The sequence below is a fragment of the Aspergillus lucknowensis genome (assembly GCF_044049455.1).
Source record: "Aspergillus lucknowensis strain CBS 449.75 chromosome Unknown BJX67scaffold_3, whole genome shotgun sequence".
In the NCBI taxonomy this organism is placed as follows: domain Eukaryota; kingdom Fungi; phylum Ascomycota; class Eurotiomycetes; order Eurotiales; family Aspergillaceae; genus Aspergillus; species Aspergillus lucknowensis.
Window position 1 is genome coordinate 41,069 of NW_027263547.1, and position 15,820 is coordinate 56,888.

Below are 15,820 nucleotides of genomic sequence, written 5' to 3' on the forward strand. Positions count from 1 at the left end.
TCATATCAATCGGTCCGTCGTCCATCCATTCCAAGGAGCTCGCGGCAACGCGAACGCACATCCAACTTCGCCACGCGGGGAAAATTAAAATTGATCTGCTACCTCATCAGCGCACAGTCGACGGGAAGCGAGGTTAAAGCAGACCGAAGATAGACGGGGAAGAGGGGAAGAGAAAGAAGAGAGAGACATACTCAGCGTCATACTCAAACTAACATCCGTATTCTCAACCATATCCGTGAACTCCTCGAAGCTAATTTTGCCGTCCCCATCCTTATCTGCTTCCATAATCGTTTTATCAACGATCTGCTGCAGTTGCACATCCTTCAGGTTATTGCCGACCATCATCTTCAACACGATAAAGAGCTCGCCGTTCGAAATAAAGTTGTCGCGATCGATGTCGTAGACCTTGAATGCGAATCGGAGCTTTTCCTCTTTGTTGCCTTTGGAGCTGAAGGCTGATAATCCGGAGACAAATTCCTGGAAGTCAACGTCGCCACCACCGTCTTCGTCGAAGATTGCGATCATTCTGTTCCACCGTGCAGGCGGCTGTTAGCTCGTGGTCCGCTTTAGGGTAGGGATGGGAGAGAAAAGAGGAAGCGGGCGTACCGTGTGGCGAGTGGGTTGGATGATACTTGTGGGAGAGATAGGAATTCATCGCGGTCAATCGTACCGGAGTTATCCTGGGGGAAAGGAAACGTTAGATTTCTGTCCTGTCTCCCATTTAGTCGATATGAAGAGCGCACCTTGTCAAGCTTCATGAATCGTTTACGGAGCCGGTCCACTTCGTCCTTGTCGACTAAAGATGGTCAGTACAGTGGAAACAGGATCTAGTCCGGCAAAACCCACAGTTGGATGCGGATACGATGTTTTCAAAAAGCTGCGACGTCCCAAGAGAGCTTCGTCGTCTCCGCGCATACAAAGCAGCATTGTTGGGCTCGCTAGGCTGCTCCATGTTGTGCGGCCAATGAGATTCAAACTAGACAAACAAAAAGAATGGACCCGAGTCTAAAGTAAGAGAAGAATAGTTGAGGGGATAATGAATGCAGAGTCAATCTACAGGCATGGACATTGGGAACGGAGATGCGGCTGGGGCTCTGAGGTCAGCATGCCAAGGGGAGTTGCCTGGCCCAGCAATTTGATATTGGCCAGCCCCGCACTAACCGAAAACGGTCAAGCAAGCGAACCCCTGAGCCCGTGCGCTGGGCCAAAACAGGCCACCACCGGACGACATTGCAACGTCAACCCATCCGCGAGCGCTGTGACTACGAGATTTCTGCCGTCGATATCATCCACCACCCATCGCCTGCCATCAAAAAAATACGACTACGCGATTTTACATGAGCGGATCTTTCGATTGATACCAATTTCGGGGCCCCTTCCAATGCTTGGCCCGCCTTCTTCGCCCCGAACGTTCGCATGACTCGATACGGGGGGATGGGGAGGACGCGCCCTAAAAAGCTCACCCCCAAGGCGTCCATACCCGTTGTTAGGGAGCATGAAATAGATGCCATCGAAGATGAAATCCAAAGTGCCTTACAACAGATCGAAACGGGTGTCGAGAAGGCTGAGGAATCGGTAAGTGCTTTCTTCTCCCGACCGTGGCCTGTCCATCCCTGCGATATCACGTGACAGTATCACCACCGTCTGTGATGAAAATTTTGCACTGGTATTTTTCCCGCAGCTAGGGCCTGCTAATGCAGTTTCTCCATGTAGGAATTCCATCTCCAAGTCGCGATCAATGCGACTGCTCAGGGGAAGGTCGTAAATGAGGCCCATATCCCGACACCGGATACTGTCCTCAGTAACCTTCGATATGACGAGCTCTACCCCCCAGTCTTCTCGCAGCCTGCGACGTATATCCGCTTCTCATCCACGGTCGAGGATTGTTGCGGATGTCCCTATAACATGACCGAAGAGGATGATGTGTTCTTGAAGATCATGAACCAAAAGCGGGACCCCACCGACAGATGCACGGAGGATCATTTCGAGGAAGTTATGAACTTCTTCGAGGAGACAGCACGGTTAAAGCAGCCGTTTGCCGCGGTAGATAATCCTCCTGTTTTGAGCTTTGCGGAAATGCAGGAGTCCATGGATGCAACTGTAGAGGATATCGTAAAGCGTTTCGCCAAGGACATTTATGACCATTGGAAAACAACGAGAACTAACAACGAAAACCGGCCGTTACTCGCGAATCTCAAGGTCCGCATCAAACCCCCAAAGATGTTCGGGAGTCATCACTAACTGGTTACTTGCAGTTTGAAACTGGTCAAGACACCGACGACACAGACCCGTATGTCTGCTTCCGTAGGCGCGAGGTCCGCCAGATCCGCAAGACCCGTGGCAGAGATGCCCAGAGTGCGGATAAACTGAGGAGACTCCGAAAGGAGCTGGAGGACGCTCGCCAATTGGTTGCGCTGGTCCGCCAACGGGAGCTAGCAAGGAAGGAGATGCTAGCGACGGAGCGGGTTCTCTTCTTGCAGCGGGCCGAAGTAAAGGAAATGAAGAGAAAACTCAACATCAAGGACGATGATGAGGATCTCATCAACCAGAAGGTAATAGTCGCTTGTCAATATCGACTATCTTGTTCGCAGGCTAACTCAAAGCAGCCTAAGAAGAAGCCGACAGAGGCTCCGACCATGCAGCGCCCTGCGGTTCCGCAGCTCCGTATGCCGCAGAAGCCTGGAACGCAAGCTGCAGAAGACTTGCAGTTATTGGAGGATGTCCAAGCAGAGAAAGAAAACGAGATCCTTCGCGACATCAAGTCAAACATCACGAAGCATATCAGGTGGAACGAGGGCTATGTGGATATCACACGAGCTCCCCTCTCACCGTCTCCAGAAAGAATGTTTGAAGCGTCTTTCCGTCCCGCAATAACAACGCAGGTGCCGACCCCTCCATCCTCCGCATCTTCCGAAAATATGATGGATACATCCTTAGATACCGCGGGTCCCATTTCTTTCCGTGATAAGCTTGCAGCACATGCACTGATAACGCGTGAGGATGCCAACAAGATACCCTCATTCAGGAGACGTATCGGGCGTGGCGGCCGCTTGCTGATTGATCGTCGTAATCTTGCTTCGCGATGCACGGTGGAGTTAGACCCCTGGAAAGCAGACCGATTTAAGTATGACCAGGAAGATTCGGAAGACGAGGACCTCGAGTATGAGGTGGATCAGTATGACATCCAGATCATGCAGAACCGGGCAATCATGCTTGCCAAGGCTCGAGACCAAGCACACGCGCAGGCGCAGGCAGCGCAAGCGCGACGACTCCAGGCCGAACAAACTGGGGTCAATAACCCACCAAACCCGACGCAAACAATGGGATCAAATCCCGGGCCTGGCGCCATTGCTCCCACATCGGAAACTTGAGCGGTGCTTCATCTTCCCTCTCCCCTCTTGCACCTCTTTTTTGCACTCTTCTCGCCAACACCGTCCGAATCTCTTATCGAATTTAGCAGGTGTTTGTTCCTCATCTCGATCGTCGCCTTCCTCCGACTCGCAGTGTACTTTTATTCCCTCGATTTCTTGTTTCACGGGGTCCTGATCGCTCCCATCCTTCTCCACCGCTGACCCTCTTTCCCACCGCCTGGATGCTGCGAAGCATTCGGAATTCAGGATAATGTCGCTGATGATTGTCTTTCCTCCCTTTTTTATGACGCCTAAGATGATTCGAGTGTTAGTGTACATAGCCAGTTTTCCCCTTTTATTTCCTCATTTTGAAGCCGATCGGTTGATAGAATCTTGTCTGGATAGCGAAGCTATGAGGTCAGCAACGAAGAAAGAAGGATAAAAAACAATTAATAATATGTATCAAAAGGTGCAAAACTTTTCTTCCGTCTATAAATTGGTAACAATCGTGATTTGGCGAGGGTGCTAGGTTCTCTGAGCTTTTGCTCTTCTTGCGTCGTCGGCGGAGCCGTTGGCGGTTCGCTTCGTCGAGCGGGAGCTGTCGACGTTTGCCAAGTATGCGGTGATTCGGGAGACTAGATCCTCTAAAATCTCCTTTTCGCCTAGCCGAACCTGAATAGCCATTTTCCGTCGTCGGAGATGCCCCCAGAGCGCGCCGCCGGTCTCGGATTTGTCGAACTCGGCGAGGAAGCTCTGGTCCTGTGCTAACGATGTGCCGTATCGGTCCTGGCTTAGCTGGATTGCATTGAGAAGGATTTTGGTCTCTGCGGCGTCGAGAGACGGCTTGGGTGGTTTCTGCTTCTCTTGTCGTTCGGCAAACTGCTCGGGCGTTAAGGTCAAAGTCTTCAGGAGGAGGACCAGCTCCTCTGGGAGAATGTCGGCGAGGGAGTCGTCTTGTGAAGGCCTGGGGATAGCGTATCCGTCATCAAGGAGCTCAAGGCTTTCGAGAAATTGAAGCTGCAAGGCATTAGTGCGAGCTAGGAGGGTCTTGGTGTAGTTCAGGTAGCTATTCTTACCCGTGGATTGTTCTCGGCGTTAGAATCAGCAAGGCCAGCACTGGTGCATAGCGAGTCGAGTGAGAGCTCAACGACATCGTACGGGGCGTAGTTATCGGTGACATAGCCATACCGCCTGAGGAGATCAGCGCGAGGAAGCTCTCCGTAGTCGTTGAAGATCTCCTCTCCAGCTTTGATCGGCTTGATCGCCTTCATGATCAACGATTCTTCTTCCTGGAAGAGGCGGGCCTGTCAATTCGTTAGCAGGGTGCTCGTGAAATATATGTATATCATTTGCGAAGGGCTCACATTGTTCCTGTGGGCATCAGCATTCAGCATATCAGCTAGAGGCACCATGCCCTTGGAGGAGTGCTCTTCTTCTTCGTCGGTAACATATCCATCTTCACCGTCACGATCAACCTCGTTCTCAGGTTTCTCAACATCAAAAGCATAGGCCATTATCAGGGACCCCATTGTATGAGCGAGTTTCAGGATTACACGGGTACCTGCATCTCCGTCGTACGAAGCGAGTCCGTCAATCGGCGGGAAAAGCGAAGGATTCGATCGGACAATGGGGGCAATGGATTCCAGGATAAGTTCTTCGGCTTCCTCTTTACCAATTTTATCGACGACCGCACTCCCCTGAAGCTCTTGAAGCTCCTCCGCGGACCAGAACATCAACGTGTCAAAATTCTGAGGCAGAACCTTGAAGTACGGGGCCCAGGGAGACCTATCGCCCTCAAGATACTCGTAAATCATAACGAGCATCAGGGACAGCCATGGTCCAAGCTCTTCCAGATCTTGAGAGAGTAAATCGCCCAGTTTCGAATTGTGGGTCGAGAGGATAAGATCCCGCGGGATGCTGAAAAGGTCTTCGCCTTCAACAATATCGGCTTGAGCCACTGGTAAGGCGAGGACATCATGTCAGAATTAGGGTTCACTTTGAAAGGAGCAAGACTTAACAAGGCCGGCAATAGAACGCTAGAACGAGAGGAGAATTCGTCCCGGTGGAGAAGAACGCACCAACGCCTCGTCCGGCAGCAATTGCTCGAAAGTCTGCGATTCGTAATTTGGAATTCACTGTAACGCCTGGTCGGGAGGAAAGCCAGGTGACAAACTCGTCTGACTGGCGTTGAAAATTGTCGGAGTCGGAGAAGTGGTTGAACGAGGACATGGCTTTGCCAATATTGATGAGGAGGTTGTGGGCAGGCAAGCACAAAGAAATTTAGGCTGAGTCATTCAGGAGGGGAATTGGATGTGTACAAGAGACCAGATTATATTACAGTTTGTATATGAAACTGAAAGGAAGTGAAATGGAATTGAACTCACTGTGGTGAGGACGGAGGGGAAAAGAAGGATGGAGTGTGCTTGGGTGATGACCTCGTCCGTTGTATACTGTCGGATAAACGCAGCGGCGGAAATGCCGTGGGTGACCCAAAGCCCCCAAGCCAATCGATAACGCTGCTGATAAAAAAAAAAGGCCCCCAACTACACCTGCCCCTCAAAGACGACTACTATAGCTCTCAAATTCCCTCAGAATACTAGTTTCATTCTATATTACCAAGACCTACATCTCGCCATTAAAATGATTGCCATCGGCCTCGAAGGCTCCGCTAATAAACTCGGAGTGGGCATCATGCTCCATCCCAGCAACGGCAGCGCCCCGCAGGTGCTCGCCAATATCCGTCACACATACGTCTCCCCTCCTGGCGAAGGGTTCCTCCCCAAGGATACAGCAAGGCACCACCGGGCCTGGGTTGTGAAGCTGGTGAAGAAAGCTCTCAAGGAAGCCCGCATCTCCGTTGATGATGTGGACTGTATCTGCTACACCAAGGGCCCCGGAATGGGAGCTCCCCTCCAGAGCGTGGCAGTAGCCGCTCGGACGCTAAGTATACTCTGGGGGAAGGAATTGATCGGCGTTAACCATTGCGTTGGACGTATGTGCCGCCAATTCCCTGGAAGCAGATTGAATGCTAATGTAGTTTACTATACAGATATCGAAATGGGTCGATTGATCACCGGCGCCTCAAACCCCGTCGTTCTCTACGTTTCTGGCGGCAACACCCAGGTAATCGCATACAGTTCCCAACGATATCGGATATTCGGTGAGACTCTCGATATCGCGGTGGGCAATTGTCTAGACCGGTTCGCGCGAACGCTACATATCTCCAACGATCCTGCGCCGGGTTACAACATTGAGCAACTCGCGAAAAAAGGAAAGCAATTAGTTGACCTACCATATACAGTCAAGGGTATGGATTGCTCCATGTCCGGAATTTTAGCTGCGATAGACGCCCTTGCGGCCATGTACGGCCTAGACGGGGAACGGAACGACGATGAGAAAGACGGCGGCGACAACACGACGCAAGATAATACGTCCGTACTAGACGGGGCGTTGGAGAATAGGAAACCCACACGCGCAGATCTCTGCTTCTCACTACAAGAGACGGTATTTTCTATGCTGGTTGAGATCACGGAGCGCGCGATGGCGCATGTCGGCTCTAGTGAGGTTCTGATTGTTGGTGGTGTCGGGTGTAATGAACGATTACAAGAAATGATGGGGATCATGGCGCGGGATCGTGGGGGAAGCGTCCATGCGACGGATGAGAGGTTCTGCATCGACAACGGGATCATGATAGCACAGGCTGGTATCCTTGCATACAAGACGGGATTCCGGACACCACTTAAGGAGTCTACATGTACGCAGCGGTTCCGGACGGATGATGTTTTCGTGCAATGGAGAGATTAGCTTAGAGGTATCGTTTTGTATTGCGGACGTATGAATAAAGCGATTGTAATGTCTATTTTGCGTAACTCCTTTCATGCCTAAACTGAGCAATGTATAATTGCTGCTCTCGTTTGTATGTCTTTGTCGGGAGGTCATAGCCCATTTAGAGTGGGGATATGTCTGAATATTTCAACCGAAATAGGCAAGTGACAAGCTTGGCCAACTAATATCCATTGCCAATATGCATTTCCGATTCCAAGTTAGAGAGAAGGCAAGGGTCGAGGACTTATATCCACGACGTAAATGGCCCGTGTATGGGACCGTTGGCAGTTGACGATGCCGCAATCTTCCCAGCCTGAGTCCCGGAGCAGGGGGGATTGGTTCGCAGACAATGCGGGTACCTTTAACAAGGCTCTAGTGGGTTTCGGCAGGTTGTCCCCGCTCCAGTATGACGGTGTATCTGAAAAGCATCAACTACAATTGACCGGGTTTCCCAGAAATGTTCGGATCTGCTGGGAGTGATAAGTATACTGCAGCGAGAGTAGAGTTGAAGAGAAGACGGTTATGGAAACCGTGTCTGATGCAACATGTGTCTATTCGCCAATATCCCCCGTAGGCTTATACAAGATTGTCGTGACGTACTACGCGCGTCCGGATTAGCATATTGTTTCTGATATGACCTTGAGAAGGCATGGTTACCTTTCGTTTGTATCTTGTCGTCACACTGGTCGCTAAAACACCATTTTTTATGCTGCTGGTGGCGAGGTGGTTTAACACGGTGTGGTTGGGGTTATTGAGAAGACTACTATCATCCTTCATTGGGGTGGTGCCATTGAGAATGGACTTGCCAAGGAAAAGCGGAAGGCTTGGTGGAGTGGGCGCATCACCAATGATATTGACGGCTTGCTGGTAACTCGCACTCTCCTCATCCTTGTCAAGGTCAAGGAGGAACGGCGGGATAATATTACGAAAATCACCGGACGGGATTTCCTCCGGCTCCTCCTTGTCGGATTTGTCCTCGTCAACGGCGGATTCCAGCTTCCCATCGGCAGCTGGGCCAGGGAACACATCTGGAGAGTCGACCCCAAGCTGTCCGGGACTTTTGTCGCTTTCCCTTCTCGACCGATTTGCGTCGCCTGCACTGAGTTCGATGTAGTTGACCAAATGATTGGTAAAGTCGACGGCGGTTGGGAGGTTATCCGATACGCGCATTTCATTATCGACGAGGAATTTGAGATGGTGTGTCCCCGGGCGGAGGTTCAATTTCGTGAACATGACACCGGGATTGTTCTCACTATGGATAGATCATTTAGATTAGTGACCGTTGGGAAGAAGCACAGTGAACGGGCGTCCATTGCATAGAAAAAGAGGTTTCTACATACCTTCTGTGTAGCCGGAACTTTTTCTCCCAGTTGACGAAAGTTCCAGTTACATAGACTTTGTTGCCACCCCCTGTCCATTCGATAGTTGCCGGGACAGCCCTTCCTCCGCCATGATTGGCATACTGCTGAAGCTCATCCACAGTATCATCGTCTTCGATCGTAGTAATGTCGGGATTTGTCACCCCTATCGTATCGCTTGGGTTTTGATCGGGAGCGAGGGGGCTGGCATCATCGGGACCACTGATGGGCGAGCCTGGGGTAGCTGTGGCATCTCCAATTGGTAAGGGCATCCGCGGAGGGCGCTGGAGATGTGCGGACATGCTGTAGTACATCTTGTGAGGCGGACCTGATGGTGCGACGGATTCGTGAGGGTCGCGTCGAGGAGCAGCAGAACGGGAAATCGGAACCTGGACGGGGTTCGACGGATCAGGTGGCTGGATGTCTCTTGAGCGAGGAGCGCTTGTCTTCATAGGCTCGTGATGATCCTGCCGGTCTCCTGTCTGCGGAGGCAGATCTGCGACATTGCGTGACCGGAAGCGATGCTGGGGCGGTGCTTGGATATGGGAGGACGATTGGCCCGTTGCAATTTCTTTCGAGGCGGAGGGGTCAGCGACGGGCGCTTTAGCGGCGCCCGGGGGGGCATTGAGTGAAGAACCGCGAGCCGCTCGTTTGTCACTTGTCGAAGCCGTCAGGCTCGTGGTGCCCAAAGTCACCGGGCTCGGGCCGTCTCCGGGAGAACCCTTTGAAGGATTATTGCCCATCTGGACGCGAAAGGGCCACTGGGAACGACGGGTGGCCGGCGGGGGTAAGAATGAAGGGAAAAAGAAAAAAAAAAAAGAAGGTCGAGCGATGAATTGCGATGGGAGGCGGATTTAATCTATCAAGGAATGAGGGCTTCCCGGCTGGAGGTCAAAGATATCCGCATCAGAGCGTCGACGCTAGGAACCTGAGGGGCAGAACACCAAATTGAGGGCCAAGTTGGGAGGACGGAAGCCGCTTGGTGAGTCAAGGGAAAGGATGCGGGGAGACAAAGGAAATAAATAATCGACCTCGTATGATCAGGGCACACATATGGGAAGCAACCGGAGGGACCGGGGTAAACCAAACGCTGGGGTGATGGTGATGTGGTGATGATGAGGTCGATAACTTTGTCAGGGTTGATATTAGAACCTTGGGATCTGGCCGGATCCATCCGCCTAGGGCTTAGGGCACCGCACCTGACTTTCAGAGCGACAAGTTGACCACTTTTGAGAGGGAGAATCTCAGGATGCGTTGACCAGTTTGGTTGAAGCTGGGAACCGCAACATCATCGAAAATGGAGCACACGGTAAACAAATGCACATGCTTTCATGACCCCATCCTCAACTGCCAACTACGACCCAAGCTTGGGTACAGTCTGCCGCCCAATTGGGGAGTCCGCTCTGTCCAGGATCAATGCACTGTCCCCAACTGGGGAAAGCATCACGTCACTCCAGCTGGAAATGTTGACTTCTCTCAGGCGCCCTCATATCCAATCATTGTTTGACTTCCATTAAACATCTGTCTTGAAAAGCTTGAGCTTTGCGGCGTGCCTGAGACTTTGAGGACAGGATTGCATCCTCACCTGGTTCTGCCTCGTCTTACCGCCAAACAAGTCCTCCTTCCGAATTGGGTAAACCGCGGCCTCATCGCCTGAGACCTGAGATCTGACATCTTTGACATGGAATTGGCACTGGCCTTGCTCTCTACGGTATCAACTATCTGTTCCAGCATCGTCATATATCTCGGCTACGGTGTCTACTATGTAGTCTATTGCGCAGCATATTGCGGGTATTTCCTGCTCAGCCTGGTGGCCTCCCCCTTCATAAACCTGGGTCACTTGACCATCTGGTTTGCTCTCCTGCCGCTCAAAATCCTTACCAATCTGGGGGTACGGACTTCGTATTCAACCCATATAGTGGGACAGTGAATGCTGACGATCCAGGCACTCATTGTCTACCTCGGTATTGCGTCGGTAATAGGAGCTACGATAGGCGTGTCTCTGTACTTCATAGTCACTCTCGCGATTGACTGGGTCATCGCGCATCATTTATGGAGAATTCCGACCGCAGCTCGCGTCGAGTTTAAGCCGGAGGACCTTGAAGGAGCCAAGGAAACCCCGTCGGGTGTGTCGAGTGACTCTGGTTCGAACAACGACTCCTGGAGTGACTGGGGCTGGGGGCAAGGGACGGGTGGCCTGAAGAAGGAAGGGCTCCTGTCAGAAACAATCCTCGAAGAAGAAAGCCAGGAATCAGAATTCGATGGCTGATCTGTAGCAGGGGATTGTTTCAGAGAATCAGCGTGAAACATGGCTGGCCACTGCTTCACATTTACGAGCTTGATGATCGCTCGGAGAAGAAAATCCCTTGAATATCTTGATAGATGCGTCCTTCACGATCATAAAAATGAAACTGGCGTGAAAATAATGTCGAAGTCGATGATGTGGAAAATACACCCGCCGCGAGAGTATGACGTAGCAGACCAAACGCCTCAGAGTCGATAAACAAAATGAATCTTGTCTTCGAGAATCTCACGGTCACAACCAGGAGCTTGTCACTACTTTCGTTCTCCTATTACGATCTGCGCTTCTTATCGGTCTTCGAGTTTCCTCTTGCTCCTCCCTCGAAAGCTGTTGATTGGAGCTGCAACCGTTGATCTGCTTGATTCCGCGATCTGCGCCTTAATTTCGAGCCATCGACACCATCTCACATCTGACCCTGAGAAAGGTCTCTGTCCTCCACATGCCTTTCATCAGAGGGGCAACTGCTCCAGAGCTCAATTGCCGGTAAATGGAACTTCTGTGTCACCGCTAATCACGATTGAGCGTGACCCAGCCAGTTGGACGAGGCGAGCCGTGTTTACGAGCGATCGTTGACCTTCCCAAGAGTGGCCAGCGTGGAAAGAGCCGTGGCAACATCAACCACAGTGCAAAGACGATGATTCCGTTACGGCGCCTCGCGCGACTGCGCGTTCTGATACTTGCGATGATGCTTACATTTTTTTGCATCTGGTCGTTCTCGGGCTATCCGGCGTCTTCCCGCTTGCTGGGACCTTCCACTCATGGCTTGGTGGCTGAGAAGCTCACATTGGATGGCCATGTCAAATTCTGGAGTCAATTACAGCCACTACTACTTGCAACAACACCAAAATGCGATCCACCATTGAGACTAGGGAACGCCCCTACCATCAGAGTCGAGGAGTCAGACCCAAGTAACCGACCGGAGATGCTGGACATGCTACCGGAGGAAGTTGAAGAGATGCAGAAGGCTCATACGAAATTTGTTGATGCTATCAACACGGCGGCGCCCGATTTACACTATGTTTCCAATACACGGGGGATAGTCTCGACCGCAGGCGGCTCATATCTCCCCGTGCTTGTTATCTCGCTGCGGATGCTCAGGCGTACAGGTTCGACGCTTCCTGTAGAGGTCTTCCTGGCAGACGACGACGAACACGAACCATATATCTGTGACGTGGTTCTTCCCTCTCTGAACGCGCGGTGCGTGGTGCTCTCGCATGTTCTTGACGCCGTTCCAAGGCTCGTGGAAATCGAAAAGTACCAATTCAAGCTCTTTGCCATGCTGTTCTCCTCATTTGAAGAGATCCTCTTCCTTGATGCCGACTCATTCCCCATCCTCCAGCCAGAGTCCCTATTCAATAATGAGCCATTCAAGTCAAGAAACATGGTAACGTGGCCGGACTTTTGGGCATCTACAGTCTCCTCATACTACTATGAAATCGCATCCCAGCCGGCGCCCCCGCCTGGAGTCCGCCCGCGTCAATCCACCGAGTCAGGCGAGGTCCTCATCTCCAAGCGGACACACGCCAAGACACTCCTTCTAAGCACCTACTACAACCTCTGGGGCCCGAACTACTACTACACACTCCTCACCCAAGGTGCCGCCGGCGAGGGCGACAAGGAAACCTTCGTCGCGGCTGCTATAGCCATCAACGAACCCTACTACCAGGTCACAGAGGGCATCGTAGCCATGGGGCACCGCACGGAGGGCGGCCTCGCAGGGTCCGCAATGGTCCAATTCGACCCAACAGAAGACTACGCACTCCGCAAATCGGCCAACGGAGAAGGCAAAACCGAAGCATCACCACCGCCACGCCCGTTCTTCATCCACGCCAACTTCCCCAAATTTGACCCGGCAACGGTTTTCGAGCCGCATGAGGTCAACCCGGCCTTCGCGGATGACGGGAGCTACACGCGTGCCTGGACAATTCCCGAAAACGTGATCGAGAACTTCGGCACGGATATCGAGAAACATTACTGGAGGGAGATTCTTTGGACGGCGTGCGAGCTTGAGGATACGTTTCGTTCGTGGAAGGGGCGAAAGGGCATTTGCAAGGGTGTGAAGCAGTATTGGAATGCGATGTTCGCTGATACGAAGGGGTGAGCATGCTTGATAGAACGTGAAGAATGAATATACCGTTCTATAAGCGGTCCATTGGCGCCGGGGTTGCAGACTGGGACCTTCGAGCTTCTGTTGGCACTTCCTCAGACGGGAGAACGTCCGCCCCTCAGGGTGGTTGGATATTGCGTCCAGAGAGACAGTCTTCGGATAACCAAGTGCCTATCCTGGGATAATTCGAACGCGGAACAGCCATGCCCGACCCACAACCCAACCTAGTCAGGAAGCGCCAGCTACGAATATGAGCTGATCTAATTCATCATATATCATACAGAGCAATAACCCAACTATTATACAAGATGGTGATGATTCTATACAAGTAAAAGGACACGGACCATCTCTTGCAGTGCCTCGCTACGATGAGTCCCGGTCGACCTTCTTCATAGCATCCGCAAACAACTCCTTACAACGAACTCTACTCCCCAGCCGAGCGCAGAGCAAGAATGCACCACTTAGTTTCCGATGCAGGCTATAAGTCTCCTCTGGCGGCGGTGCCAACCTCTCCCGAATCATAACGGGAATCAAATCCCGAACACGATCGGTAATTGTCTGGTCGCTGAAATCATAGACGTCGGGTGAGGAATCCATGAACGGTTCTGCGAGTGTTAGGATGGAGGTTACGTGGGCGTCGACCATCGCGCGAGACTCATGGCCCGTTAAGTAGCCTAGGTCGATGGAGAGTCTATGGCAGGTTTCTTTATCGGAGCGGGATGCGGCGATGAGTGTTTGGACGTATTTATCAACGAATTTGGAGGGGTAAGCTCTCGTTGCGCCGAAGTCGAGGAGCTCGAGGCGATTTGTTGAAGCATTGTAGAGGAAATTCGTCCAATTCGGATCCGTCTGCATGTATTTGAATTCGCTTATCTCGCGAAGACAGAGGCGGAGAATCTGGGTTCCGATCCAATCGCGCTGGTCTTGGGTGAAAGTTTGGATTTTGGTGACAGCGATGCCGTTAAGGCGTTCCATTGTTAGGACGTTTTTACCGGAGGCTTCAGGGATGATTCCGGGGACATAAAAGACGGGGTCATCCTTGAGCAGGTCACGGAAGCGGTTGCCGCATTCAGCTTCGCGGGTGTAGTCGCATTCCCAGGCGAGTTCTGTGCGGGCGTTGGCGATGGTTTTGTCGAGATAAAGACCGCGAGGGAGGAGACGGGAGGCTGTAAGGAGGATGGAGAGGTTGCTAAGGTCTGAGTCGATGGAGTCTGCGACGCCTGGATATTGAACTTTCACGGCAACTGGCTGCCCTGTGCTTTTGAGGACGGCGCCGTGAACTTGACCGATGGAGGCGGCCGCCATTGGTACTTCCTCGAACGACGAAAAGAGGTCGCGCCAATTCGGTCCCAGGTTATCCATGAGCACCTTGTCCCGTTGGTACGCAGGCATGTAGTCTGCGCGGTCTTGGACTCTTTGAAGAACTTCCTGGATTGAATCGGGGAGCATCCTCGAATCTATCGCAGTTAGGGTTAATTGCTAGCCAAAAGCATAGATCGCTGAACGTACCCTGGAAACTAATCATTTGACCAAGCTTAAGCGCAGCGCCACGCATTTTGGATAGCTTGGCTACAAGTCGCTCCATATTCCCAGCGCTAAACATGAGGGAACCAGCGTCTTCGGCGCCCCCAGTCACCCTGCGAAAGCCTTCACCAACGGCTCCCAACGCCATCGAAGTTGCCAGCCCGCCATACTGCCACAGTCTTCCTAAGCGGGAATATGGCACACGGGATTCAACCATTTGATAGGTTCCTTCCTCTTTCTTGCGTTCGGTTACAATCTCCGATTCAATCTGTGTGAAGACGTTAGCACAAGAACACTGGGGTTTCGCACGCGACTGAGATCTTACCTTCGAAGCTGGGGGAACGATATCCTCCATAATACTTGGCTCAACCTCCTTGTCTCTCTGTCTCACAGCCTCCGCTCTTGTGTTCTGAGGGCGAAACCTCGTTTCAGCTGCTGCTTTCCGAGAGAGCGCCCTGGCCACCCTAGGGCTGTGGAAAATATCCTTCATCATATCTTCCGGAAGGCCCTGCTGCTCAGCGTAAGGTTGGGAACCCGTCGCCACCTTTCCAGTTTCCACAGGTGACCGGTAAACGTCCGTAGCGATGTCCTTATCGACGCCTAACTGCTCGTCACTTGTAGCTGGTGCTGCAGCCCACTCCCGCGAAGGCTGATGAGACTCCTCTTGCTGCGGACTGACTTCTCGTTTATCCCCGCTAGCTACCGTTACAGGTTGAGCCGCCACAGGCGATTCATAAACATCCGCATTGATATCTTTATCCAATCCAACCTGGGTATCATTTGTAGCCTGTGGTATTTTTACCTGAGGTTTTCCCACCAGCTCTGAAGCTGGCTCGCCCGAAGGCTGGTAAAATTCCTCTTGCTGCCGACTAACCCCCAAATCGCCCATTCCAGCATCTTGGCTAGTACCTGTTACAGATGAGGGTATTTCGGTCTCAGTCAGGGAATTATATTGCATCTGAGGGGCAGGTTCGGAGGCACGGGTAGCGTGATTCGGAGGCGGTTGAGGCGGCTGGGGTTCGTTGAAACGTTTGGAGAGCTCTGCGGCGGCTCGTGCTGTTAGTATAAATCCATCCGCCTGGCTCTTGACTCCCTTCGTCAGGGAGGATGTCCTCGTGAATACATCGAGCTGTCGTTGGCGCAACGCAAGGTGTTTTGCCCCAATTGATTTTGTGACGTTCAGGAATTGAATGGCGTCGAGAAGACGTTTGCCTGACATGTCTTTTCACGCGCAGCAGGATAGAAAAGACATATGGTCTTGACTCGACAACTTACTTTCACCGTGCTCGCATGATGTTCTGCTTGGATAGAAGATGGAAGTTCTCGGCCTCTTTTTCATAATCTCGATTCTGCC

General features: G+C 52.0%; 8 protein-coding genes across 8 annotated transcripts; 4 read left to right on the forward strand and 4 right to left on the reverse strand.

The window, feature by feature from the left end:
* Position 1: 1 nt before the first annotated feature.
* Positions 2 to 1,107, reverse strand: cnaB (calcineurin regulatory subunit B). Its single transcript, XM_071024901.1, has 5 exons — positions 847 to 1,107; positions 744 to 796; positions 607 to 680; positions 192 to 526; positions 2 to 95 (listed from the first exon to the last, which is right to left on the reverse strand). The coding sequence occupies exons 1-5, from the start codon at positions 950 to 952 to the stop codon at positions 85 to 87; spliced, it is 579 nt and encodes a 192-aa protein (XP_070890277.1). The 5' UTR covers positions 953 to 1,107; the 3' UTR covers positions 2 to 84.
* Positions 1,108 to 1,416: 309 nt separating this feature from the next.
* On the forward strand, positions 1,417 to 3,371 carry BJX67DRAFT_369566 (enhancer of polycomb-like protein 1; the record flags this gene model as incomplete). Its single annotated transcript, XM_071030780.1, has 4 exons — positions 1,417 to 1,575; positions 1,714 to 2,199; positions 2,256 to 2,552; positions 2,607 to 3,371. 4 exons carry the CDS (start codon positions 1,417 to 1,419, stop codon positions 3,369 to 3,371), a joined length of 1,707 nt encoding a protein of 568 aa, XP_070890278.1.
* A 252-nt stretch (positions 3,372 to 3,623) lies between these two features.
* On the reverse strand, positions 3,624 to 5,782 carry BJX67DRAFT_158308 (ribosomal lysine N-methyltransferase). The gene is made up of 4 exons (XM_071024902.1): positions 5,429 to 5,782; positions 4,715 to 5,307; positions 4,427 to 4,654; positions 3,624 to 4,367 (listed from the first exon to the last, which is right to left on the reverse strand). Exons 1-4 carry the CDS (start codon positions 5,577 to 5,579, stop codon positions 3,876 to 3,878), a joined length of 1,464 nt encoding a protein of 487 aa, XP_070890279.1. The 5' UTR covers positions 5,580 to 5,782; the 3' UTR covers positions 3,624 to 3,875.
* A 116-nt stretch (positions 5,783 to 5,898) lies between these two features.
* kae1 (O-sialoglycoprotein endopeptidase) lies at positions 5,899 to 7,162 on the forward strand. Its single transcript, XM_071027954.1, has 2 exons — positions 5,899 to 6,342; positions 6,400 to 7,162. The coding sequence occupies exons 1-2, from the start codon at positions 5,991 to 5,993 to the stop codon at positions 7,152 to 7,154; spliced, it is 1,107 nt and encodes a 368-aa protein (XP_070890280.1). The 5' UTR covers positions 5,899 to 5,990; the 3' UTR covers positions 7,155 to 7,162.
* BJX67DRAFT_341956 (putative Snf1 kinase complex beta-subunit Gal83) lies at positions 7,163 to 9,793 on the reverse strand. Its single transcript, XM_071027955.1, has 4 exons — positions 9,733 to 9,793; positions 8,516 to 9,661; positions 7,833 to 8,427; positions 7,163 to 7,774 (listed from the first exon to the last, which is right to left on the reverse strand). The coding sequence occupies exons 2-4, from the start codon at positions 9,274 to 9,276 to the stop codon at positions 7,727 to 7,729; spliced, it is 1,404 nt and encodes a 467-aa protein (XP_070890281.1). The 5' UTR covers positions 9,277 to 9,661; positions 9,733 to 9,793; the 3' UTR covers positions 7,163 to 7,726.
* On the forward strand, positions 9,794 to 11,067 carry BJX67DRAFT_341958 (uncharacterized protein). The gene is made up of 2 exons (XM_071027956.1): positions 9,794 to 10,424; positions 10,479 to 11,067. Exons 1-2 carry the CDS (start codon positions 10,215 to 10,217, stop codon positions 10,800 to 10,802), a joined length of 534 nt encoding a protein of 177 aa, XP_070890282.1. The 5' UTR covers positions 9,794 to 10,214; the 3' UTR covers positions 10,803 to 11,067.
* BJX67DRAFT_341959 (alpha-mannosyltransferase) lies at positions 11,051 to 13,194 on the forward strand. The gene has a single exon (XM_071027957.1). The coding sequence runs from the start codon at positions 11,470 to 11,472 to the stop codon at positions 12,934 to 12,936; it is 1,467 nt and encodes a 488-aa protein (XP_070890283.1). The 5' UTR covers positions 11,051 to 11,469; the 3' UTR covers positions 12,937 to 13,194.
* On the reverse strand, positions 13,195 to 15,763 carry BJX67DRAFT_341960 (protein kinase COQ8). The gene is made up of 3 exons (XM_071027958.1): positions 14,792 to 15,763; positions 14,452 to 14,734; positions 13,195 to 14,399 (listed from the first exon to the last, which is right to left on the reverse strand). The coding sequence occupies exons 1-3, from the start codon at positions 15,683 to 15,685 to the stop codon at positions 13,306 to 13,308; spliced, it is 2,271 nt and encodes a 756-aa protein (XP_070890284.1). The 5' UTR covers positions 15,686 to 15,763; the 3' UTR covers positions 13,195 to 13,305.
* Between the last annotated feature and the right edge of the window lie 57 nt (positions 15,764 to 15,820).